The sequence below is a fragment of the Microtus oregoni genome, unplaced genomic scaffold (genome assembly GCF_018167655.1).
Source record: "Microtus oregoni isolate MIOR12 unplaced genomic scaffold, Mior012 000012F_ref0000307, whole genome shotgun sequence".
Taxonomy (NCBI): Eukaryota; Metazoa; Chordata; class Mammalia; order Rodentia; family Cricetidae; genus Microtus; species Microtus oregoni.
Genome location: NW_024543071.1, coordinates 48,176,058 through 48,202,525, shown reverse-complemented (window position 1 = coordinate 48,202,525; position 26,468 = coordinate 48,176,058). Strand labels below are relative to the sequence as shown.

General features: G+C 52.2%; 1 protein-coding gene across 4 annotated transcripts; it reads left to right on the top strand.

The window, feature by feature from the left end:
- The first annotated feature begins 1,038 nt into the window (after positions 1–1,038).
- Rab3il1 (RAB3A interacting protein like 1) lies at positions 1,039–24,279 on the top strand. Of its 4 annotated transcripts, none has more exons than XM_041662087.1 (11): positions 1,039–1,220; positions 11,728–11,983; positions 12,387–12,482; positions 12,564–12,641; positions 13,448–13,666; positions 14,463–14,609; positions 15,133–15,261; positions 15,363–15,475; positions 17,406–17,505; positions 19,824–19,890; positions 20,475–24,279. In XM_041662087.1, exons 1-11 carry the CDS (start codon positions 1,069–1,071, stop codon positions 20,555–20,557), a joined length of 1,440 nt encoding a protein of 479 aa, XP_041518021.1. In that variant the 5' UTR covers positions 1,039–1,068; the 3' UTR covers positions 20,558–24,279. The 4 variants fall into 4 exon arrangements, with proteins under 4 accessions (XP_041518021.1, XP_041518023.1, XP_041518022.1 ...); XM_041662088.1 differs by lacking the exon at positions 1,039–1,220 and adding an exon at positions 3,925–4,054; XM_041662089.1 differs by lacking the exon at positions 14,463–14,609.
- Positions 24,280–26,468: the final 2,189 nt, after the last annotated feature.

The following is a 26,468-nucleotide window of genomic DNA, read 5'->3' as shown; positions in this document are numbered from 1 at the left end:
AAAACAGGAAGGGGGTGGGAGCAGGCCATGGAAAATTCACAGCCAGGAAACCCTCCGCCAGCATCTGGCTTACATTAGGCTAAGCAGGCTTCGGAGTCCAAAGCTGAGCAGAGATACTGTTATCCGCCGGCCGGCTGGGCGGGGTGTAACTCTGGTCGGGAGGGACCCAGAAGGACCCAAAGGATGACCAGAGACAACAGTCAAAGTAGAGGAGGAGGAAGTTAGAGGCTGTGCCTGTGACATTAGGGCAGACCCTCCATGAAGGTTACTGCCTCCCATAGGGAAAAATAGCTTCCATTTAACATCCCAGAGAGGCTGAATGATTTGTCCAGGGTCACACAGTCCAGGAAGAAATCTTTTCCATTTTGAAAGGGACAAAATGGAATGGAAGTTGAAGTTAGTTGTAAGGCTTGGGTGTGTGGCTCAGTATTTATCTTGCATGCACAAGGCTCGGGCTTCAGTCCCCAGCATTACCACGACCATCCTGCTCAGAAGAAAGAGAGAACATGGGAAACAACTTTGGGAAAGAAAAGGCAATGAGAGCTGGTTGGCTATGCCTTAAAGGCTGACAATTCACTTTATGGAAACTGAGGCACAGAGCAGCTGAAGCTACATTGAATTGCCCATCAGCGCTGGTAGTTAAGGGGCATAAGGGGCTACTGAGTACCTGTGTTCAAAGGCAAATAGCAGCTAGTGCTAATAAAACCAGGTTGCCCAGTATTTCCGTCAGGGAGGACAGGGATAGGCAATCTCTAGGGATGTGAAGCCCGGGGCATCAACACTGGGGAGTAGCTTCCTTCCTGCTCCCAGGTAGATCTTGTCCAGCTCACAGCCCACAACCCTGGAAGGAGGCCCATGTCTTCCGCTGCCCGCTGAGTTTCAGGAGTTAATAATTAAGGGTTTAAGAAGATAGAAGCCTGTCTGGGAGGCCCCGCCCGGCCACTGGGCTGCTGCTCCTGAGAGATAGCAAAGGTTAGTGGGAGGCTCTGCCCCAGCTCTGCTGGGAGGCAGGCTCTGCTGCTTGCCCTCCTGGGGGTATCCAAAGGGACCTCAGCCTGGCTCGCAGGCATGGAAGGCTCTGACAAGCCCAGGCATTGCCCTGCCCGAGGATCATGCCCAGTGTTCTTGGCCATGAGCTCAGGCACTGTCCGCTATGCCCCATCGGGTTTGGGCCCTGTACCTGAGAGGAACTTTAGAGAGGAGCCCTGGGATGCAAACAGGTGAGCTCTGGTCTTGGGACACTGAGGGGAGGTGGGGGGGATGGGGGTCAGAAGAGGCTTTGAACAATGGGCTGTTTTGAATCTGGAAGAATTTCAGGAGCTTTCTATAGGGTGGGCACTCAGAGAAGAGCCCTGATTGTCTGGTTTAACTTGAGGGTTAGACTAAAGGCAGAAACGGAAGCTGAGAGAGTCCAAGATACTCATCATAGGTCACAGTGAGAGACAGAGAACTGCAGAATCTGGGGCTGATTCATCCAGGCTGTCTCCCAAGGCTCATGTGCCTCCAGCTTTAGCCTAGGGTCTGCGGCTAAGAGTAAAGAGCTGGGGATGGGAGAGTGGACAGGAGGAGGTAGCGTGGAAGGAGGGAAGACGAGACTTTCAGTGGTTGGTGACTATGGACACATCTTTAAGTTTCCCCTCCCCACTGGCTGTTCAGTAACCCTCCTGGGGGTGGCCGGACCCGGCCGCAGCTTCCAGCAAGACCAGTGGCTCTGGGTTGTCTCTTGGAGAAACTGCTGTAAAGAGCTTCCGCCTCACCACCCCCTGGCTGTGGAACATCAGGCAGGTTCCTCAGCTTCTCTGAGTCCATTCCTTTCCAGTGGCACAGTGCTGCCCGGAGGAAACTGTACGGCTTGGAAGTTCACAGAGTCTAGATGTATAGATGAGAAGATATTTTTGGTTGGTAATTGCTTGCCAGTGCTCTTAGGGTGGTGACCACTTGCTTGTCCTTTGAGGCCTCCCTCAAGGGCTCTCAGGATAAGGCCTCTGCCCCTGGCACCATAGACCTTTGCTGACATCTTCTCGCCGTTATCTGCCACTAATCCCGGGGCTATAGTTTATCTCTGCCCTGGCTTTTAAAGACTTGGAAGGCAAGGCCCCTGCCCTGAACTCTTTGTGTCTTTTCCTGCTTCCCCTGGATAATAACCAGCACAAGGGGCAGGAAAACAGCATTTGCTCAAGGCTCAGCTGGTGAAGGGTTCGAGTCAACAAAAACATGTTGACATGGCTTTGGGCCAGCCCCTAAGCTGGGCTGGGCTGCGTGGAAGAACACAGGCAGCTCCAAGAAGGGGTTGGTCCTTACCCAGGAGAAGGCATAGCCTGATAAACACTCTGGAGAGTGAAGAACACAAGAGACCTGAGCTGAGAGAGTCTGTCAGGTGGAAAGGATGTGCTGGAGGACTGTCCTGGTTCCTCCCGCAGTAAGATGCCAGCCGTGGGAAAAGACTTGAATTCCAGCCTGGCTTCCACTCGCCAAGTCCTTGTTCCTATAAGCTGGAAAAGGAGTACTCTATACTTTTTTTTTAAAAAAAAATATTTGTTTATGTGTATATAGGGGCATGCGTGGGTTTGTGCACATTCATGCAGGAGTCCCCAGAGGACAGAAGAGGGCTCAGGATCCCCTGGAGCTGGAGTCAGAGGAGGCTGTCAGCTGTCTAATGTGGGTGCTGGGAACCAAACTTGGTTCCTCTGCAAGAACAATGCAAGCTCTTACTGGCTGAGCCATCTCTCCAGCCTGACTTTTTTCTTTTGAAAGGAGACACTATTAGTTGGTGAAGATGTGTCCTTGGTAAGTTGAGGCTCTGGCAGTAGAAGCCCTTGAAAGCAGGTCTGGATTCCATAAGTCAGGCATGGTGGCACACACTGTGGTCACAGCCACTGAGGAAGTTGAGGGAGGATCATTTCAGCCCAGAAGCTGGAGATCCGTCTAGGTAATACATGACTCAGAACCCCTGAGAAGAGGGGATTAAGGGAGAGGAAAGGAGGGAAGCAAGGAGGGAGGGAAGGAGGTGGGGTTCCAGCCTGGAGGACTCCTGCTTTTGCAGGGTCCTTAGACAACTCAGAAGGGGCAGCAGAATGACGGAGGGATGACTGAGATGTGTTCTCAAAAGCCCAGAGGGATCAACAGACCCTGCCTGTGGGAGCTGGTCCTAGCAGCACTACAGGAGGGATCAGCAATGGGCTCTACTCACTGGATCCTGAACTGAGGCTGAACTTCATTCGGGTCAGTGGTCTGGGCCAGGATAAAAGCAGGGCAGAGGAACTAAGGGACAGGTGACCAGTGGCCAGGGATTCAAGCTTTTCACAGATTTTTTTTTTTTTTTAATACCTAGGACTGACAGATGCTTGTGAGGTTGGTGGAGTAGTCTCCGGAGCTTAGGATGGCTGGAAAGGCTGGGATGAGCAGTGTTCAGAGGTCCATCGGGAGGGCCCTGAAAAGCAGAATTGGTAAATTGGTCCAAAGTAGTGCTCTCTTGGGTTAACTTCTCAAAGAATGGGACTAGCCTGGGGTCTAATCCACCCCTTTCCAGAAGTCAGTGTCACACAGGGACTGATGCAGAGCTCCGCACTCCAGAAAGTGGTAACAGGGCTAGAAGTCTGAGTGAGTGTGTAGGTGGTGTCTAGCCGCTTTGAGTGACAATCTGCACGAGAATCAGAGCTGAGACCCCCGGGAGGGGGCCATTGTAGGTTCTCGAGCAAGAGTGATCCAAAAGCACGAGGCAGAGTGTGACTGGGAAAGGCCGAGGCCAGCTCTGGCTGAGAAATGACGGGACCAATCCTGCCCTCGCTCCGCGGGATCACCGTCCCCACGCAGCCGGAGGGACAGGGCTGGGCCGGCAGAGGGGCGGGGCTGGGCACGTGGCCTGGGGCCGCCTCTCGGGCACGTGACCCGCCCAGGGCAGGGGAAAGGCTGGGGTGGGGCGGAGCCGCGAACCTTGGCGGCCAGCGGGACAGACCTGCGGTGGAGCGATTGACAGGCTGCAGGGCAGATTTGGCTGTGCGCGTGGACGCGGCTGCGGCAACGCGGAGAGCGGGGACGCCGGGATGTGGAGCGGGTAAGTGCCCGCATGCCTGTGGATCAGCGCTCGGTCTGGGCCGCGCTGGCCGCCTGGGGTGGGAAAACAGGAGGGGTCACCGCTGTTGTTTGCACCCCACTTGAGAGATGATCTGTACTCCTTGCCCTGCCTGCAGCGGAGGGTAGCATTGTACCGTGAGGACACGCTGCTGCTTGAGAGCCTAAAGGACCTTGGCGGGACCGATCTGAGTTGCCCCAGGGTGGGAAGGTGACAGTGCCAACTCCTCCTAGCTCCAATGGAGCTCATGAGAGAAGTGGGGGATGGGGGGTGAGGGATGAGCGGTAGTATGTATACCCCAAAGTAAATCTGGGACACGCATTTAAAGGAGGAAACACCCATGAACTTTGGGGAAACAGTGCAATTGAAAAAGCTGGCTGTGTCTCTTCAATGTCTCTGGCCAGTTGACTGGAACCTTCTGATTCGAGATGGAGATGGGTCTGTGCTGACCCGCAGTCTGGAGCAGAGCAGCACAGACCCTGAGACTTGAGTGAGCCCTTCCCACATCCCTCACACCCACTCCCATCTGTTAGGACCATTATTCCTGTTCTTGGCCAATCGATTAGGAGATCCTACCCCGTGTTCACAAAGGTTGGTGCCCTTTCTTGAATTTGGGCAAATACCTTCTCCCATGCCTGGCCTGGGGTGTTCCTGCTAAGGGCTGTCCCAGGATGGGAGGAAGGAGGAAAGTCCCTGAAGAGTGGAACAGGTGAGATCTAGCTCATCTCATGGGCCCCCGGCTGAGCCTGACCCAAAATCCCAGGGGAGAAATGGGGTTTCCACCCCAGCCGGGGTACCAAACCTGAGTTCATGTGGTGTGTGGACAGACTTGGATCTTTTAGAGGAAGCAGAAAGCAGCCGGTGTTTGCTGGAATTTCACTCCCGGGGAAAGAGGCTAGCTAGGCTTGCAAAGTGTTTGGGTGGGTTCCTGGTGCCTGTAGAGGTTGAGGCAGTCCTGCTTGGGGATACATGCCTTTAATCCTGTCTGGAGCTGTGTGTTTGAGGAACAGCCTGGTCGGAAGGGAGTTGTGAGCCTTTATGCTGGGTGGACCCAGGCAGTTACTGTGTGACCCTCAGGGTACAGGTTCCCTTTTTTGGGCTGGGACCAGCTCGAGCTCTGAGTGTGTGTGTGTGTGTGTGTGTGTGTGTGTGTGTGTGTCTGTCTGTCTGTACACATGGGGGTCAGAGGAGATTCCAGGTGTCTGTCTCTCTCCCTTGTAAGTTCCCTTGAGACAGGGCCTCTCACTGAATCTGGAACTTGTTTTTCAGCTAAGTTGGTGGCTAATATACCCTAGTGGTTCTCACTGTACCATGTCCCCTTACAGTGCTGAGTTAGCAGGTACCTATGGCCAAGTGGGATCTGAACCCGGGACCTCACGCTTATGCAGCAAGCACTCTTACCCACAGAGCCCTCTCTCCAGTCCTTGGACATAGGGACCAGTGTCTGACCTTCTAGTATGCACTTAAAGCATTCCACTCCCTGCAGCAGTTTAGAGGGACCATGCTCAGGGTCATACATGGCAAGGTCACTCTATGTGACCCCCTCTAGAAGTCCATGTCATCTCCAAGAGGTATATCCTAGGAGCTGTGGACCCTAGCTCAGGAAGAGTTGGGACCTGGACAGTCCAAGGTTCCTGGGACTTAACTTCCTGCTGTAAGATGGACTGAGCTATCACTCTTGGGGGTTTGTTCATGGTAGGATCCTAGACAGGGATGAACAGAAGTGACTGGATCCTGTAGAAGCCAGGAGTAGAGATCCTTCTTAGGATCCAGAGCATAAACCTTAAACTCTGGGGAAATGGCAACTCTAGTCAGATTTTTGGAGTAGAGGGGAAGTGGGTACAGGGTCTCATGTAGCATAGGTTGGCCTTAGACTCCCTGTATAGTCAAGGATGACCCCCTCCCTCCATTTCCCAAGGACTGGTTTATGTGGTGTTGGCTTGGAATCTAGAGCCTTGTGTGTGCTGGGCAAGTGTGCTACTAACTGAGCGGTAACTCCAGCCTCGGGCCTCGTCTTGGTTTTCTTTGTTTCTGGACACAGGTTCTTGCCATATAGACTAGGCTGACCCAGAACTCTTTTTAAAGAAATTTTTATTAGTGTGCAGTGTGTGTGTGTCAGATGGGGGAGCGAGCACCTGTGTGACAGCACACATGTTGAGGTCACAGGACACTTTATGAAGTTGGTACTCTCCTTCTACTTTTACATGGGTTCTAGGAATTGAACTGAGGCCCCCAGGCTTACACAGCAAGCCCCCTTCCTCACTTAGCCATCTCATTGAGCCTGGCCTACAATTCTTGGTCCTGTTGCCTTAGCCTCCTTGGTGCTGTACTGCTGTGCCTAGCTATCTAGCCTCACCTTGAGGGGCTGAGCCCGGGCTGGGCTTCTCCTCTGTTTCCTTTAGTTTCATGGGCGTGTGGTCTTGGCCATGCATCTAGATGATGGAGTGAGGATGATACATACATTAAAATTTCTGTACCTAACACAGTCCTGGGCACTCTGAATTTGCTCATCAGAGTCCAGAGTGTGGGCTCTGGACTTTTCTGTCACACTGAGTGGCCATATAACATTGATGTGGCCCTCTGGTCTCAGATTCCCCATTCACTGGGTGGGACCAAACTCTAATGAACTGCTAAGAAAAATAGTTGAGATCACCCAGCTTCCAAGGTGTCAAGGGCCATGCCTTTGCCCCAGGCAGTGACTAGGGAGTTCCAGAGTTGCAATCTTGAGCGAGTCACTTCACCGTTCTGAGCCTTTCCTTCTGGGAGGACTCCTGCCCTGAGACCTAGGTCACCGGGGACTGAGAGCCCCAGAGTCAGGCAGAGAGGCCTTCCCTTTGGGAAGGACTTGTGCAGCCCCCGTGATCTCTCTACCCACCCTGGCCTTTCAACAGATGGAAGCGTCATGCCTGCTGTTCCTTGCCCAGCACATTTGTGTCCAGGATCAGACCAGACCCTCAGTAGAGCCCTGCCAGTCCTCACACTGGAAATATACTCAGTAAACCTTGGGGAATGAGGCAGGGAAGGTACAAAATGAAAAGGGTAGGAGAAAGGGTGCCATGGCAGCTCCTGGAAGCTTCCTTGCAGCTATGGGTCAGGATATGGAAGCTGGCAGAGTAGGCGCTAGACACATGCTAAATGTCAGCGGTCTTAGGGGTATGTGTGTGTGCACACGCAAGTGTGTGCACATACATGTGCATTTGTGTGTATGTGTGTGTGTGAAATCTTGAATTAAGCGTACAGAAAGTCCCCCCCCCCCCCAAAGCTTATACAAGCAGAACATGTGGCCCTCACTTATCTAGGCCTAGCCTGGCTCGTGATGAAGAGACAGAGGCTTGAGTCCCCCTCTTGGGCTGGGCTGGCTTACCCTGGGGGCAGTAGCAGGAAGAGTCTGGCCTGACCACCTATGTTGTCTCTTGATCTCTTCCTCCTACCTACTAGGGTCTGCTGCTGTTCTTAAAACCCTCCCCTATCTGCCCCCTCCCCTCCATTGGTGGCCTAACATCCCTCCCACCCTTTGCCCTATTCCCCTTCAGCCCACCCTGTCCCTTGTGCCTCTTTGCCTTGGCTCACTGGATTCTGACCCAACTCCAGATCCCTACCATCAGAGAAACAAGATGTGTCCCCCCCCTTTCTACCCCTAAGCCCAATCTCAGATGCTTGCTGTTCCTGCTGGTATCTCCCAACAGCTGCCACTGTCCTGCCTTTTCCCTTTAGCCACCCACAGCACCCTGTAGTTCCCAAAAGCCCAAGCCACCCCCTTTCGCTTCCCTGAAGACCCCCTCCCACTTCCTCATTCCCATTCCACCATTCTCATTTAGCAGTCCCTTGCTTTTAAATTAGCTTAGTTAATCAATTACTGCGCCGCACGCTCTGCCTGCCCTCCTACCCAAGTCCTGCTCCACCCCTGCCCATGCCCACAGACCCCCTATAATGCTTTGTCTGTGGCGTGTCCCCTCCCAGCTCATCCCTGCCTGGCAGGCAAGGCAGCCCTAGGCATCATGCTTCACCACTCCACCCTTACTTGGGCTCTGTCTCCAACTTCCTCAAACCCCATCTGCATCCTGCCTCACTTCTGCGAAACCTCCATTCATCCCCGCTTGTGAGGGGCAGGTCACATGCTGTTTGTGCTGTGCCTGCAGTCTGGGTCCAGTTCCCATCCTACCACCACCTCCTTGCTGTGTATTCCAAGCCGGTCCCCAACCTTGTCTCATGCTTGGTTACCTTGTCGTTAAAATCGGACTGCGGAGCCCTTCTCACTGCAACACTGTCATGCCACCATAGTGGCTGACTTGGTGGGCTGACCTGAACCTGAACCAGGAACCTGGAAACCCTACCATGTACTTGTTGGTTTGGGCCTGCAGACTTGGCTGGACTTGTAGGCTGGACTTGTAGGCTGGACTTGTAGGCTGCTAATTGAGAGCCATAAAACCTTTCCTGGCACCGTGATGCTGCCTGAATGTCATATGTCTGTCATTCCGAGTCTCCTGAATGAGTCTGAATCCTGCCCCAGTGCCATGGCACTGCCTCCCTGAGAGTCAGTTCCTGTAGCTTCCGGGGGCATAGGATGTGTGCTGCCTGTCCTGGCCTCCTCCCGGTCCAGAGCTGCACTCAGGGCCCCCTCTGCTGTTTATTTAGTGAACCATTGTGGCCTGGAAGAGAGAAGGGATTCTTAACTGTAGAAAGAGCTGCAGAGGGCCATGCCCACTTGCTGAAGAGCCCAGAGAAGGCTGCTTTGTTCAGGCTGGGTGTAGAAGTGTTTCAAGGGGTCCTATTTAGCTCTGGACAGGATCTTCTGACCCAAAGAGGGTTTTTGAGTGTCTGCGTGACTAACAAGCTACAGAGTTCAGGAGTTCTCCTTCAGTTATGCTTAGAGGATAGGGACAAAAATCCCTGCTGCCTGATGGAGTGAGAGTTGTAGCCACTGCATTCTGTTTCCTGGGGAAGTGACCCAGGAGAGCATTTCCTGTATGTGGGGGCCCTAGGCTCCTAAGTCAGCTTCAGGATGGGGGATGCGGGACACCCATCTGCCTCTGACCTTGGCTGGTTTTTGTTTTTTGTCCCCCCCACCCCCATCCCAGGAAGGGTTTTTCTGTGTAACAGTCCTGACTGTCCTGGAACTCATCTTGTAGATCAAGCTGACCTCAAACTCACAAAGATCTGCCTGCCTCTGTCTCCCAAATGTGTGTCACCATGCCCAGCTCTAACTGTGACACTTAATATCTGTCATCCCGAGAAGAGCCATTCCCATCCCATAGTATGCCTCACAGAAGACCGTATTCCCAAGCTGGGCGGTGGTGGCGAATGCCTTTAATCCCAGCTCTCGGGAGGCAGAGGCAGGCAGATCTCTGTGAGTTTGAGGCCAGCCTGGTCTACAAGAGCTAGTACCAGGACAGGCTCCAAAGCCACAGAGAAATCCTGTTTCGAAAAACCACACACACACACACACACACACACACACACAAAAAAAAAAAAAGAATGTATTCCCAAGGACCCTGAACTGAGGTGGTACAGAGATGGTGTATTCCCAACCTACTGGAGATCTGAGGGTTGACATACTGGTTGACGTGTGTGGGCAATCAGAGAGTCTGGCTACAGGGACCTGTGGAACCCTTTCTTTCCTTTTCTGAACTTTATGGATCACCAGAACTGATTTTGCAGCTGCAAAGTAAAAAGGGAGGAGGGTCTGCAGACTGGAGTGTCCACCACACACACACACACACACACACTGGGATTGGAGAGTTGGCTTGGTCGGTAACGTGCTATAGCAAGCAAGAGGACCTGAGTTAGAGCCAGGCATGGTGGCATACTCTTGTAATCATAGGGAAACATAGTCAGGAGAATCCCTGCGCCCCCTGTCAAGCCTAAGCAATTAGCAAACCCCAGATCTCAGTAAGAGATCTTGCAATAACCCTGGAGGGGTAACATCCAAGGTTGACCTCTGGCCTCCATATCCATGTACACACATGCATATACCATTACAGACACACAGACACTGACACACAGACAAAACTCTCAATCTTGGCCGGGCGGTGGTGGCGCACGCCTTTAATCCCAGCACTCGGGAGGCAGAGGCAGGCAGATCTCTGGGAGTTCGAGGCCAGCCTGGTCTACAAGAGCTAGTTCTGGGACAGGCACCAAAGCTACAGAGAAACCCTGTCTTGAAAAACCAAGAAAAAAGAAACAAAAAAACAAAAACAAAAAACAAAAAACCTCTCAATCTCTGGCCAGAGTTCTCATCCTGTACAGCTACCACAGCACTGTTTGGGGGCTCAGGCCTCAAGGACCCTGTGTAATCAGGACCTGCCCTCCAACAATGGTATTGAGAAAGTCTGTCTGTCACACACACTGGTGGCATGGTGGATCTCTGTCCTTATCTTACATCCACTGAGGCCCAGTCCCTGTCAATTAGGGCCCAATTCCAGGAGCCTCAGGCCACATGTTGGGCCCATTCCAGAGCAGAGAGAAGGCTGGCCTGGGCAGTGGACTCACCGCTGTGGTGGCTAAGATCTCACTTTCTTTGTGTTACTCAGAAGGAAACTGAGGCTCAGAGGTTCTTAGAACACAGTGTCTCTAGGACAGGAGAGGGGGACAGTCCCCAGTTTCATTGGCCTTGTGCTCTTCCAGTGCAAGCTTGGCTGAGCCCCTCCCCCTCACTTCCCACTGTTATCAGTCAGTCAGTCCAGCTCCCCTTCCCCCAAACCCGCCAAGCCGCCTTTCTGAGGCTGCTGGCTCAGGAGCCCTGATTTTGCTGAGCAAGCGAATCTAGAGGTGCTGTCTTGGCACAACGGCCACTGGCCAGACCTTCCTCTCCTCTCTTCCCTCTCCAGGGTCTGCTTTCTAGGGGGTACTGTAGCTTGGAGGTGGGGGCTGGTTAAGGGCAGCACCCCAGTGCCTCTCAGGCTTCAGCTTCAGCAAGTGGGGGGCGGGGTCCTGAGACTTCCTGAAGAGGGGATGTTTGTCTGAAATCACACAGAAGGCCAAGGAAAGCTTCATTTTGCTCCTCACAAAATCCAGGGGTGGCAGGAAGTGGGTCTGGTGTGCCTGGGCTATTTGTAGAATCTTGCTGCGTGCTGAGGTCTGGTGCTTCCTCTCTGGTCCGCCTTTGTGAACATCTATCATATTGATAATGCCATTAACGATGCCATGTTATTGATACAGTTCGATTTGCTTTAACTATGTTGAGGAAGGATCCCACTTAACTGCCTCTTCTGTATCCAGGTTTTTTGTCTAGCTCCTTCAATTCTTGGGAATGACAATCACTGGGATAGTCCCCACCTACAGTGTAAGAGTAGAGACTCATTCTAAGCATTGATACATTTATATTCATGTGTCTGCTCAACAAATGTGAATTGTGTTTGGACTTAGTGCTGGCCACCTCTATATACCAAGCACTGCCCTGCGCCCTACCCTGCGCCCTAGGTTAGGGATGGTGGATAACAAAGGTGAATGAATTCTGCCTTAGCCCCTGAGAGAGTTCATGCTTGGTCACTCGGCCCTTGTGACATTCAGGTTACAGCTTGTAGTGACTCTATTTTACAGATGGACAGACTGAGGCTCAAGTGCCAGGTATATGGCCTAGGCTTGGTCCCTGGGCTCAGCTCTGTAGGTCTTGAGTCGCCAGCCTGTGTGTGCTGATGCCCTTGTTTGCCTTGCAGCCCACCCCAACCAGACGAGGGCCTCCCGACGGGCCTCTCAGCCGTCTCAGTCCCCTGGAAAAACCTTGGCCTCAGCAAAGGTCACAGGGAGTCCCCAGGAAGCCTGGTGGAAGACTCTGCATCCCGGAAGGAGGCCCAGGGTGAAGAACACTCAGCAGCTGTTCCTCTGGATGTGTCGCGCCTGCGCAGCTCCTCCATGGAGATCCGAGAGAAGGGCTCAGAGTTCCTGAAGGAGGAGCTGTACAAAGCCCAGAAGGTGGGTGCTCCAGGGTAGGGTTGGGGACTGAGGAAGAGCAGCCAGACTGAGTGAACCCAGATAGCTGTGGAAGGGAAGAGAGGTCATCACATGCCAGGCCTGTGCTGGAGTCCTGGGGACTCAAAGGAAGATGCTAGTTTAAACCAGGGCTCCAAGCGTCCTAAGCATGCGCTCCACCACTGACGTCTCAGAAGTCTTCAATGTTTTCATATATCTTAACTCATCTGGAAATCTGCTTCTAGCTCTGCTAGGCTGCTGGGCTGGGATTTTAACCTCGTGCATGGGCTAACGTAGCACCGATTGTCAGACATCGGTGAAGTGAGCTGGTGGTCCCAAGCTTCATACCAGGCTGGGGAGATGGCGCCTGCTTAGGGCAGGCTGACAGTCTCCTGCCTGCACTCAGGAGCTGAAGCTGAAGGACGAGGAGTGTGAACGGCTTTGCAAGGTGCGCGCACAGCTGGAGCAGGAGCTGGAGGAACTGACAGCCAGCCTGTTCGAGGTACGTTGAGCAGCCTGAGAATGGGTGGCCCAGTGGTCCGGTGTCTTGTGACCACTCATGCAGAGGTGCTCCCTCTTCTAGGAAGCTCACAAGATGGTTCGGGAAGCCAATATGAAGCAGGCTGCATCAGAAAAGCAGTTGAAGGAGGCTTGGGGCAAGGTGAGACCCATCCCGGTGTGCCTAGGCCAGCCCTTGATGGGGTGTACTGGCCTCAACCAGCAAGGGCATGCAACAGGTTCCTCACAGATCTACTCGGCGTCAGGAACAAGAGAACTAGGTCTGGGACAGGCAGAGTGGGTCTGAATTTAAGTAGCCCAGGACCTCCAGACTCCATTGGTGTTCCTATTCCACCATGGAGATTTGTTTTGGTCTGCTGTAGTCCAGGAGGACCCAATGGTTATTTCAGGTTTACCTTCAGAAATGTGGGCCATGGGGGCTGGAGAGATGGCCCAGCGGTTAAGAGCACTGACTGCTCTTCCAGAGGACCCGGGTTCGATTCCCAGCACCCACATGGCAGCTCACAACTGTCTGAAAATGCAGTTCCATGAGATCTGACACCTTCACACCAACAAACATAATAAAGTTAAGTAAATAAATAAAAAAAAAAAAAAAAAAAAAAAAAAAAAAAAAAGAAATGTGGGCCATGGCTGTAGAACACAGACAAACAACTTCCTTTCTCAGAGCGCTTGCCAATCAGTAAATGTGAAGCTTGAGCTGTTCTTGGCTTCTGGAGATCTCTGAATACACAATAGAAAAGTTCCCAAAGAAGGCCTCCAGCAGAGCCTCCTGATGTGACCAGAGGCAGGCCATGTCTCCTCTCAGCCTTGGTTTCCCTCTCTGTAGAATGGATGACTTAGAGGTTGTTCTAAGGCTAGTTACTGCTGGGGCTGCTTGGCTGCCAGGCCGTGGTAGCCATGGTGATATGAATCCTGCATTGGGGTTGATGGTCATCTTGTCTGGGCCAGATTGATATGTTGCAGGCAGAGGTGACAGCCTTGAAGACACTGGTCATCACATCCACGCCAGCCTCTCCCAACCGTGAGCTCCACCCACAGCTGCTGAGCCCCACCAAGGCTGGACCCCGAAAGGGCCATTCACGCCATAAGAGTACCAGCAGTTCCCTCTGCCCAGTTGTGTGCCCCACTGCAGGGCATATTCCTACCCCAGACAAAGAAGGCAAGGAGGTGAGGCACAGGCTATAGTGGGCTCACAACAGGGAGGGGTGATCCTGCTTAACCAGCCAAGTGAGCATTCTGAAGAGCCAGCTTGACCCCTCCTGTGGGACCTACCACCTGTCTCTTCCCTCTCTGGGCTTCAGGGTCCCTTGAACTGTGAAGGGTGGGCAGACTCCTCGGATTCCAAGCAAGAGGTGGTAATCTCTGACCTTGAGCAGTCTTAGAACCTGAAGGTCCTCTCTCAGGAGACCTCTTCAGAGATACACTTCCTATGTTAAGAGTGACAGACATGTGCCACTGGACATCTAGAAGGGACTACCTGGTGTTTTGTGGCTACAGTCTTGATGTCTAAGTCCACCCTGTACTTACGTGCTCGAGGGTCCTCAGCACTGTGCTGAAGCAAGTATGACCTTAGAAAAGCATTTCTCTCCTGCCTCATCAGGGAAAAGGGGGAGAGAAGCTTGGTCCAGGCATGACCACAGGTCCTTGGGTAGTTGTTAGCACTTCCAGTACTTCACAGGCCACATTCCCGCGGTCCCCCTCAGGGGGAGGAACTGTGGGAACATGAAAAGACCAGCTTAGGCTGTATCTGGTGAGCACTGGATAGACGAGAGGTGAGATCCAGCTTCCTGGGGCTCTTGCTGAAGCCTCTCCTAGCTCAGAACTCTCCTGAGCTTATAGGGAAGTGCAAGTAAAGCCCTCTCAGTCCCCTTCAGAGCCTGACTTCTCACTGGACACTGACATCTCCTCTTTCCTCCTGTCTCTATGTCTGTCTGTCCATCTGTACACCCATCCCCGGGCCCAGCCTGGGCTGCCCCCTCTGCTCTCCCTGCTGCTGTGCGTGATCCCCAGCAAGGCCATCCACCTCACCTACGAGCCAACCTGGCAGCTCCCATCTGGGGAGCCACCCACGGCCCCCAACTCTGCTTCCTCTCTCTCCTTTTCCCGACAGGTAATGGCTCCTTTAGGGGCCACCTCTCCTCTCCCCTGTGGGATTCACTGATTGTGCATGCAGCCCAGGGCAGGCCATCTTGGCCTCCTCTACTGGGCAGCAGGGAAACCTGTGAAATGTCCTCTCCTGTGTGCATGTCCCTATATGTGCATTCCAGATGTCCAGAGACCCATGGGTTCCTGTGGGGACCCACAGCTTCTTATGGGCTTGCTCTTGGTATTTTCTTCCAAACGGAGTCAGTAGCAGCACTCAGGCCAAGGCCCTGGATCCAAGTCTGTCATTTTACAGTGCCAAGAAACTTAATGTACACCCAGACACAAACTGTGTTGTTCTAAATTCTTTGGTGCAAAGGGCAGACAGGACCTCTTCTTCCCCTGGACTCTGCTCCCCTGCATGGCTGCTGAGGACAGGCCTGCTGGTCCCCTGAGCCCTCCTGCATCTCCCTCCTCACCTCTCCACTTGCCTTCTCTGAGGTGCTCACTCTCATCCCTGACTGCCCCCACTTGACTCCCCTCCCCTGCAGGTAGATACGACCCTATTTTCAGAGTTCCAGGCTTGGAGGGCATCACCTACCCTGGATAAGGACTGCCCCTTCCTGGAAAGGGTATACCGGGAGGATGTGGGCCCCTGCCTCGACTTCACAGTGCAGGAGGTGAGGTGGGCTGAAGGGTCCAAAGGTGTGGCCAGGTGGGGACCCCATCCATTAATTGCCAGTCACCCAGCATCTCACAGCTCTGGCCTGCTCTGCTGCAGCTCTCAGCTATGGTGCGGGCTGCTGTGGAGGACAACACACTCACCATCGAGCCTGTGGCTTCACAGACTCTGCCTGCTGAGAAGGTGCCCACCGTTGAATGGAATACCACCAAGTAAGCTTAGTGCCCTGGGCCCCTCCTGCTTTGGTGGGAAAGTCCAAAATGGAGCCTCAGGCAGCACCCTAGGGCACTAGAACAGGATCCTGAGTCTAGGATAGGATATAGAGCCTCAGGGTGGGTGGGGACAATAACATTCAGGGTGACTGTCTCCTGTGGTTTATGACCTAGCCTAGGGACTCTTAAGAGATGAATAAGTCCTTGACTAGCATGTACAAAGTCATGGAATCCACCCCAGCACTTTGTAAAACCAAGCATAGTGGCATACATCTGTGATTCCAGCACTTGGGAGGTAGAGGCAGGAAGATCAAAAGTTGAAGGTCATTCTTGGCTAATATAGCAAGTTCAGGACAAGCCTGGGCTACACAAAACCTTGCTTTAAAAAAAGTGAAAGCAGTAAACAAGAGAGGAACAGTCATCACTGTCCCCATTTAGGACCAGGAAGTATCTCTGACAAAGATTCCTGCTGCCAACTGGGGTGTCTCTTCTGGCTGGCGTTGTCCACGCTCCCTCTCCCTCTTCTTCTGTCCCACAGAGATACTGGACTCTGATTTGGTGTATAAGTGACTGCTAGCGGCTGGCTCTATCTCTTGCCAATAAATTACTCACGGCCCTGGCAGTTCACCTGCTCAGCCAGCACTGAGCAGGGTAGCAAAGGAAGTGAGCAGTCAAGGAAGACTGAGGGTCAGGCATGTTCCCCGCCCTTGGCATTCCAGAGCTGGCCTGGGGGGACTGGCCCCACAAAGGAAGCCTGGCCACACAGAGGGCACATCTGAGCCAGTTTGACAGGCAGAGGGAACAGAATGAATGCAGGCCAGGGAAGACGGAGTGTAAACACCTCAGCGTCAGGACCTAGCTGTGGATCGGGGAGTCTCTAGGGGCTGTTTGAGGCCCGAGTTTAAAGGGCCCCTGCACTTTAGGGTACCAGTTCACTAGGTGGGCGTTTTAGGGGTCATCAGCATGTGTACCTTAAAAGAAAGTTCTCTGGTGACCTTTCACTGAAGGTTCAGCCTTGCAGTGAGGAAAAGGCAACAGACACAATCAACTGTCTTTTACTTGGGATTCTGTATTTCCTGGACAATAGGGAAGCTATGGGGAAAGATGAGTTAGACATGGCCTTTGGAGATGCTCCTGGCTGTAACATAGAGAAGAAAGGTAAAGAAAGTAAGAGCGTGGTTGGAAGAAGCTGAGGGAATTCAAGCAGAAGGAATGGTGTAGGCTGGGGACATGGCAACCAGGTGCAGATGTGGGGGAAGGAGCCCAGTTGTGGGGGAAGGAGCCCAGTAGGTGATGCTCTAGACTTCATCATGAAGGCAGGGACCAGTGGAGGAGTGAGATTTGCGAGTGGGAGGCTGGACAATGGGCGCTCAGGACCACAGAAACCTAGTATGTGGGTAGCTGAAGGTGCTAAGTCAGTTTCTCAGACCTGGCTGAGGAGAGAGGTGGCATGGGAGGGGTTTCCTAGTGAGGCCTGGTGGGCAGGGGATGACACAGGGTTAGTTGTGGATAATAGGAGGCAGTCAGAGCAGAATTCAGTTAGGGAAAGAATTGATTATGCATAAGGTCCCCAGGAATGAGGGAGGGAATTCTAGAGGCTGCAGAGAGGGAGGCTCTGTTATACTTGATATGAGATTGACCAAGCTCCTCTGCCTGTGTAAGGGAAAGGAACATGGGTGGGTCGTAGGGGTGTGGGGGAGTAGGCATGGATCCAGCTGTGTTCAAGGTCTTTCCTGAGGACTCTTGCCCCATCCCACAAATTTGTTTGGCCCCAGGCTCCTTTGGAAGCTGGGAGGAGAGGGAAGGGGAGGACAGGCCCTACTTCCCATCTGCTTCCTGTGCTAACTCTATGTGAATCCTCTAGCTAGCACATGTTCCCCTGCCTCTGTAGGCCTCATTCGGCACCTTACACTTCCTCTGCTCTTCTCAGCACGTGTGCCCTGAGCGGACTGGCCCGTACCTGCCACCACCGAATCCGCCTCGGAGACTCCGAGAGTCATTATTACATCTCACCGTCATCCCGAGCCAGGGTGAGTCATCCTTCACAAGTGTCACTCTGCTTGTTTGGGATCACAAGGGCTAGAACTCTGGATCGCTGGCCTGGAAGCACAGCCTGAACTACTATCCTCAGAGGTGCAGAGACTGACCCCGACCATAGCCAGGGCAAATGTCTTGATTTCCTATTGCTGTGTGACAAATGACCCTAAATATAGGGGTTTGAGATAACAACCTCTCACAACCCAGGTGCTCTGCAACTAAACATAACCTTGAACTTTGATCCTCCTGCCTTCACTTCCCAAGTGCTGCAATTATAGACATACTCTATACCATGCCTGGTTTTTACCATGTTAGAGATTGAACCCAGGGCTTTGGGCATGGTAGGTAAGCCCTCTACCAGTTGGCTATAGCCCCATCCAAAAGGTAATATACTCTTTTTTGTTTTGTTTTGTTTTGTTTTGAGACAGGGTTGTTGTAGGACTTGCTATATAGACCAGGCTGACCTTGAACTTAGAGAAATATGCCTGCCTCTCCTGAGTGCTAGGATTAAAGGTGTGAGCCACCACGTCTGGCTGTTAAACACTCTTATTCTCTCACCTTTCTCCTGGGCCAGGAGACTGGACACTGATGCACCAGGCAACCCCAGCCCAGGTTGCAGCCTGCAGTCAGAGCTCAGCTCACGTAGGTTCCTTTCCAAGTGTCTGCCGTTGTCGGTAGGATTCAGTTCTATGTGTCCCTGAAAGTCCTTGTAATCCAGGGACACCCTCAACTTCTACCACATGGCCTTTAAAAACAGGGTGAGGAGTACTCCCGGGGCCACAGAGTCTAGACATGGAGTCTTTGGACTGAACTGTAGGCAGTTACTACTTTGTATCTGCGGGGTGCCCAGAGCCTGTTCTGTGACCTCAAGTCCCCTTTATCTCTTCCTAGTCCAACCCACAGGTCAACAGAACCTTGTGTCTTGCAATACTATATGCAGCACTTTCTTTTATTGTGCTCTTGGTGTCAGGTGCTGCCTGGCAAAGCTGTGTAGTAGAAGAGACCTAAGCAGAGGAGGGTCTAATGGTTTGCTATGTGATTCTTGTTCAGACAGACTGAGGGATGAGGTGTTGACCAAGAGCACAGCCCTGGGGAGAAATTCTACCACTCTGCCACTCTGTGCTCAGGAGCCTCTTGTGGTTATCTCCTGCCAGCTACTCATCTGGCATCAGAGTTGTGCCATCTCCCCTCCCCCAGCCTTGTTTTCCCTTCCCAGCACCAGGCTCAGCCACACCTGGCTGCTCCTATGCTTGCTCACACCATCCTGCCTTTGGCAGCCTCCCCCAACTCCAGTTCCCTGCACCCTCTCTGGCCTCTTGGCAGTTTCTATGGGTTTGGAGGCCTAGCAAGAGTGCCAACCTTACCTACAGTCTCTTTCACTTGCCAGCCTCTGGGTGCCTTACATGTAAAGCTTCCCAGTTCCAGAATCCTGGGGAAGGACTCTTGTGGGCCCAGCTGCCTGTTCCTTGGCTGGTTTTCTAGATGCAGAGACTGCACGGGCATTTCTGGAACTTTACAATGGGGTGAGGGAAGCAGGACGAGGCAGGGAAAGGAGGCCAACCAAGACAGGGCTTGGCTTTGGCTTGATTCAGAGGGAGTCCTGAGCTCGGAGCTCCCTCCATCCTAGCCAAAGAGCTGGCCTTGTGTTCCTGCCACAAAACGGGGCACCATGGGTTCAACGTCACCTAAACCCTCAGAAGCAGTGAGATGGGGCCAGGCCTGGGGATGGCCTCTGGGCTAACAACAGAGCCCCTCTTCTCTATGAAAGTCTTTGGGGCTGCGCCTGTGCCAATGAAGGGTCACCAGAGCTTGGCAGTAAACAAGCCTCTAGCCATACTGGGCTCTCAGCTTAGGAACAAGGCAGCCTGGAAAAGCAACTCCAATTGGCTTTCATGGAATTACACGCAGTACCTAGTTTATGTCTGGTGGGCCCAGACTTCCTTGCTTAAAAGGAGCAGGTCTACAGGGGACTAAGCTTGGATGCTGACACAGGCTGCCTGATTTTCTCTGTCAGTTTGACCACTTCCTAACTCCGCACAGTCTTTATCACTGGCAAAATGTGCATGGTGAGTGTGTCTCGCGTGCTGCATTGCTTACAGACAGTTACAGCAGTTATTCTTAGGAGCTGTGGGAGTCTTGCAACTGTTAATTAAACCTTGGAAGCCGAGCTCTAACAGATTCAGAGAGCACCCCCTAGCTCTTCCAGGTACCTGGGACTTACTGTGCCAAGATAGGGTCTCCACTGGCTTTTGGAGGAGACCCTAGGGTATGGGGAATCTGGTGAGTCACACCCTCTCCATTCTGCCCACAGATCACTGCAGTATGCAACTTCTTCACCTACATTCGCTACATCCAGCAAGGCTTGGTTCGGCAGGATGGTGAGTGCCCCCTAGTGTTCTTTTCTGGAATAGTTCCCACGGGAGGGTGATAGGGCCGAATGGGGACTAGCTGTCCGACAGCAGCAGAGGCAGGACCCTACAGTTCCTTCCGTAGAAGGCCAGCAAAAGGAAGTGTCCCCGATCCTCCTTGGTGATGGGTTCTGCTTCACTGGGGCAGCAAATCTGACACCTTCCATATATCTGGGTCATGCTGCCTAGAGATCCTTAGGGCCAGCAGAAACAGCATTCCTGTTACTGGCTTTGACATTCAAGGTTCTTTATGAAGAGTCTCTTCTGTGACTCTCTCTTCTTTATGGCCACCAAAACATGGGTTCCCTGCCTCCTGGGTTCTTCCTTCTCCAGACACAGGGATGTCCTGGGCCCTGCTCATATCTCTGGGTCAAGGTGGGGACATATTTGCAAATATAGACGTGTAGTTCTAAGCCCACAATGAGGACAACTGTGTGGCAGAGAGTGTACGTCTGACCAAGCAGAAAGGATGCTCCACCACTGCCCTGCCCTAAGTCAGAGGAAGCCAGGGCAGTTGCCTGAAGTGACCATGAACTCTCTCTCTCTGTCTGCAGCTGAGCCGATGTTCTGGGAGATCATGAGGCTTCGGAAGGGGATGTCACTAGCCAAGCTTGGCTTCTTCCCCCAGGAGGCCTAGGGCATGGCCCCAGGCCTGAATTAGGCTCTGAGCTAGCGCAAATGGTTGCCTTGGTGCAGACAGACGAGAAATCCCGGAGCCCGCTTGAGCCAGAAGCTGAAAGGACAGATAAACAGCCAGGCTGTTGAGACAGAACTAAGCCAGTCCCACCCATTCCTCCTGGGACAGACGGAAGAACAGCCTGCCCTGGACTTCATGAGATGAACCTCTTGCCCACTGGGCTCTGTTGCCACCAAGAGAATTTCAAGAAAGCACCAAAGACCAAGGAGCTGGGAGCCATGTCGGGGAGAGGCTCAGCCCTAGGGAGGGTACCCTTGAGCAGCCAGTACCCCCTCTACAATTTCCTGCTGCTTACCAATGCTCTGTTGCTGTCTTCAGAAGGGGATTGTTCTAGGGTGACTGGATTTCCAGAGTATGCTCTGTTACAGCCTCTAAGCCCTGGGTCACCAGCACCCCCTTGTGGCCATCTCTCACCCTGTTCCCAGGTGACCTCATTAGACTGCCCCAGTGGTGGGGCAAGTGTCTCCAATCTAAACACGGTGGAGGGATAACTGCCCCCAGAGTGCTCTGAAAATGAGTCCAACCCCCCCCCCCCCGCCAGCCCCTCCATTCCTCTGCATAGAGGCCTCTCTTTCTCCTCCCTCCCTACTTCAACCCCATCTCCAGGAGGTCCCGGTCCTAAAATTGCCAAAGGCCTGTGCCCTTTCTTCCCAAAGTGTGCCACCAGGGGAGCCTCAGGATGTAGTTGTGGGCAGGGGCCCCGAATGTGGGACTGGATGGATTGGGCAAGCTATATAGGATCCAGACCCTGTTTTACCCATCATAGCCCCCTGGGAACTGGGCTTGGGGTATCCAACCTGGACGTGTCCCTCACCACGCCCCATTTCCTTCAAGTGGAATGTAACACGATCTCTATTTAATAAAGGAAGGCTTTGTTGGTAGGGGCTAGGCAGCAGTGGCCTTCACTCCTGTGCCCTGGGGCTCTGGCCAGGGCTTGGGCATCTGAAGGAATGAAATCAAATCCTTTCCTGACTGCCCTCGTGCTTGGGATTAAACCCAAATCCTGAAGCCACCCCCACTGCTACCACCACTTACTTGCTGTTGGAGTTGTCCTTAGTATTCCAGTTCTGATCTGTGAATCTCCTAGCCCTTAGAGATGACCCTCAGTCTATTAGCAGCCAGCAGTCGAGGCATCTAGGCTTCCCAGGGCTTGGCAGGACAGTGCAAGAATGATTGGTGCTACCTGCCATAGGGCAGATGGGGACTTCAGAAGTGCTGGATTGGCACTCTTAGATGGATCATTAGCAAGGTATGACAGACACAAGTGGAAAGAGGTCAGGGTAACCAGAAACCCCAGGGACCTCCAAGTAGGCCTGAGGAGATGTCCTGTGGTTCCTGCCTCTGCCCCACCTGTAGGGCCCTTTGTGCTTTCTTGTAAGGAGGATGCAACAGATTCTGGGTGGGGTCAGAGGTTGTAGTAGCCTATGGGAACTTCTCTATTGGCCTGCAGCCCAGGTGCAGCTGAGATGGTAGATCAGCTGGGGCCTGCCAGAGCTGTCAAGGTCCACTGCCTTAACGGGTTCTCTGGCCAGTAGCCTGTTCCCAGGACTCTCCTGCCTCTACAGCACCCCTTGTTCTCCTGTCCCCTCCCTGCTCCATTGTAACTCATCCTTTCCTATCTTCCCAGTCCCTGTAGACACCTGGTCACATCTACTCATTCATTTAACAACACAGGGGTGATCTCTGTGCTGGACACTGGCAATAATAAACATAGCAGTAATGCATCCAGGTCACTGGATGGAAGAAAGGAGAACGGCAGGGAAGGACTTGGTGTACCAGATGGCATCCTCCGGGTCAACACTTGTGCACCCGAGGACAAGGAAGGAGGAAAACCTGAGCTCTGGACTTAATCAGTCCCTCACCTCTGTGTTCCGGGCTCAGCCATGTGCAGAATCCCATATCACAGGACCAAAGAGACACCAGGAGGCACTCCAGAGGCCCGTGGAGGCCCCTACTTCACTGACTACTTGCATTTCTCTTACAAAGCTTTGGCCACAATCAGGCCACAGGTGGGGCCATCAACACAGCCACACCTTGGTAACAGCGATGAATAGCTTAGCAATAGTCATAGCTCCCAGCCCTCTCTGAGCCCATTGTTTCAGCCTCTTAGCAACCTTAAAACACGCTGTTCTCCCTCACAGAATGGACAGAGGCATTGGGGAACACAAAGAGGTCTTAAGGTTGGGGTTTGTTTAGCTCAGTGGTAGAGGCTTGCCTAGCAAGCATGAGGCCCTGGGTTTAGGCCCCTGTTCTGGAAAAAAAATAATCAAAGAGGTCCTAACTCTCTGGGGCCCATAGTATTAGTGTTTTGTGTTTTATACTAAACACTCAAAATGTGCTTACATTCTTTGCCTCTGTAATTGACGCAGAAGGCTAGGGGTGTAGATCAGCGGTAGAGTGCTCAAGGCCCGGGGTTTGATCCTCAGCACCACACACACAACAAAAGAAGTGAGATTGCACCTGGGCTTCACACCAAAACAGATTGAGACAGGGCTGGCATTTGAACCGAGGTTTGCTTTCTATGCTATACCCTGTTACGGTTGACTGTGCTATCGAACCTGTGAGGTGGTAGTTTGGGGCTCTTACTCTTGAAGCTGATGAGGGAGGTTAACTGCCATCAGCTACATAGTTGTTCTTATATTTTCTAGATAACCCCCTTGGGCATCATAGGAATCATTTGAGGCCTCCTTGGCTAGCCCTGAGTCTGGCCTCTAGGCATGAAGGCATTGAACCTAACTAAGCACACTTATCTGGTGCCACACCTTGAGATATCTCACTTTACCATCTGCCAGATCTGCCCTGATTTGAACCCTGCCAGGGCTGTGACCTTGGAGCCAGCTGCTTTTCTCATTTATGAGTTGGGATTATGACTTTCCCCCTCACACTCTTCCCTCATTCGGTCTTGCATGCATGCATTCATTTGGTGTTTATGAGTTGTATGTTTGTGTGTGTGAGTACACACGTACCATGGTGCACATGTCATAAGACAACCTCTGGTGTCGTGTTGGTCCTTGTCCTCCCAAGTCTTTTATTGTTCATTACTGCGTAGTCCAGGCTAGCTTCTGGGACTTTTCCCATCTCTGCCTCCTACTTTCCCATTAGGACCACAGCTGGATCGAGCTTTGCACAAGTTCTGTGGGTCTGGACTCAGGTCATGAGGCTTGCACAGCTAGTGCTTTGCCCACTGAACCATCTCTGCCACACTGTGTTTTTAAAAACATGCAATCTTGTCCATTTTTAAGTGTAGAATTATAGTTGTTTGGTATATTCATACTGCCATGAAACCAATCTATAAACCTTTTGCATCTTGCAAGACAAATGCTACGCCCATTAGATAGCTCCCTATTTCCCCTGCCCCTAGACTATGGGGACCAGCATTTTACCTTCTGCCTCTGTGAATATGACTCCTCTAGAAACTTACTGTAAATGGAATTATAGCATACTCATCTTCTTTTGACTGGCTTGTTTCATTTCATGTAATGTCCTCAATATCCATCCATGCTGTAAGACGACAGGATTTCCTTTTGAAGGCTCTCCCATGTTCTGCTGTATGTGTAACACCCTGCTGTCTCTGTCCATTCACTGGAGAAGACACAGGCTGCTGGTACATGTTGATGTGTATGCAAATATCTCTTGGAGACCGTGCTTAGAGTCCTTTTGAATAAATAACGAGAAGTAAGTTTGTTGGCTCACATGGTAGTCCTATTTTTTAGAAGGCTCTCCATGCTTTTCCATGGTGGCTGCACCATTTTAAAGTTCTAGCAACAATACCCGAGGGTTCCAACTTTTCTGCCTCCTGACCAAATTTATTTTATTGGTTTTGGTAGTAACCATTGTATGAGATGTGAGTTGTTGCTCTCTGGGCTTTGATCTGCACCCCTAGTAGTGATGTGGGGGGGGGGGTCTTTTCACCTCTGCTGCACATTTTTGTGTCTCCTGTTCTTACCAAGGGGTGTTTTATGGAGGTGTGTTCCACCATAGTGGCCGATAGGCTTGTGGTTGCTGGCCTAAATGGTTCCAAACAGCTTTTACATAATTCCATAGTGCCCATGGTCTCCACTCCTCCTTTCTCAAAAGAGTCTCACCCTGAACTACTAACCCAGCTCATGCTGTGATCTGTAACTCAAGCTAAACCCTAGAGTTCTTACTTGTGTCCCTTTTGCCTGAGCTCTGGGACTGCTCTTTGTTGGTGACTCCGGAGCTTTTTCTTAAAGCCACTGCTTGCCTGTCCAGCTTGCTGAGCCTCCCTGGCACTGCACAAACATCCCTTGGCTCCAGGACAGTAGCCAGTGGCTCTGTAGGGGGTGGCAATTTCAAGGCATCCAATAAGAGGCCTGGGTGGAAGCTCCCAATAGTAAAGGATTCAGCTTGGACAGAGGCAAGGGTCTGCATTCAAGGGGACTCTCCTTAAACCTCAAGTTTGTCCCCCCTCAAAAAGTAAAATACTCCAGTTGGCTGGCTTCCCTCCCCCTCCTATACCCACACACCCTGGCAGTGGCCCAATGGCAGCTCAGGAATGTCGAGTGATGCCTCTCCCTTTCTGAGTGGTCTGAGAGGCCTCAGCTGCCCGGATTTGGGGATTTGGGGACAATGGAGCCTCAAGTTCCTCCAAACCCTGACTCCCCGCAAGGTGCAAGTTCTCCAGCACCAGAGATCAGAGTGACAGAGTGACCTAGAGGTGACCCCAAGGCCTGCAGAGAACTAAAGTGGGAAGCTGTTTGTGTGGGAGGTAGGGAGAGGACACTAAGAGTTTAGGCTTTATAGGAACACACAGCTAGATACAGGTGGAAAGAGGACTCCATACCACCTATAGATTCCATGTGGCCAGAGAGGGTGGTTCAGGCCTTGTCCTTGGTTTATCTAACCAGTCTATCCAGCCTTCACTTTGCTGACTGTCCTGGTAAGGCTAGGACTCAAGATTTTACTTACCCAACCCCCTAACTGCCTTCCATACCCGAGTCCAGGCCAGGCCCCCAGGAAAGGAGCACTTTGATGGCTCTTGAGTCAGCCATATCATAATACTGAAAGGAGCAGGGACTACACCCTATGGGCCACCAGGCTTGGATGCAAGAGGTATATGTATTCCCTGGGAAGAGTAGGCTCTCTTCATCCCAGTGCTCAGTGTGACCATGTGGGGGCAGCAGTACCTGCTGTCCTCTTTGGCGTGGGCTGCTGTATCCTCTTGGTATGCAGAAATGGGGTTCCAGGATTCTGAAGAGCCTGGTAGAAAGGAATTAAACTCCTGTCTGCGGCAACATCATGGGTCTCTGGTTGTCCTGGCTAACCAAATCAAGAGTTCCTTGAACTACAGAGAACCAAGAGGTCCCCTTCTTCAAGCTCTGGTCTCCTGCCGCACAAAAGTCATGGGTCTTCCATCTCTGTGAGTTCTGCAGCCTAAAACACATCGGCAGTAGATTGGACATGTTCATAAAATAATTCCAGACATTTTCAAAATGCCAGGCTGGAAAATGTGCCACCCTCTCCACACGAAGAAAGCAGTGTGTTTGTAGGCTGGGCCTGCTGTCACCTCTCCTCACGCCACAGGTCCTGACTATCTCCCCAGCATTCTTTAGAGAATTGTTCACCTCTGCCTTTCTTCCTGTCCTGTGCGTTTAGGCTTGGAATGGCTTCAGCTGTACTGAATGCCTTCAGCCTTTTTATTCTTGTCATTGTTCCGTAAACAATGCAGTGAACAATTATTTATAGAGCATTTACATCACGTTAGGTATTATAAGGAATTCCGAGATGGTTTAAAATGCGTGGTAGGGATGTGTGACGGTTACATGCAAATACTACCTTAGATAGGCAAGGAGCACAGGCTGATTTTGGTGTCCACAAGGTGCCTTACAGG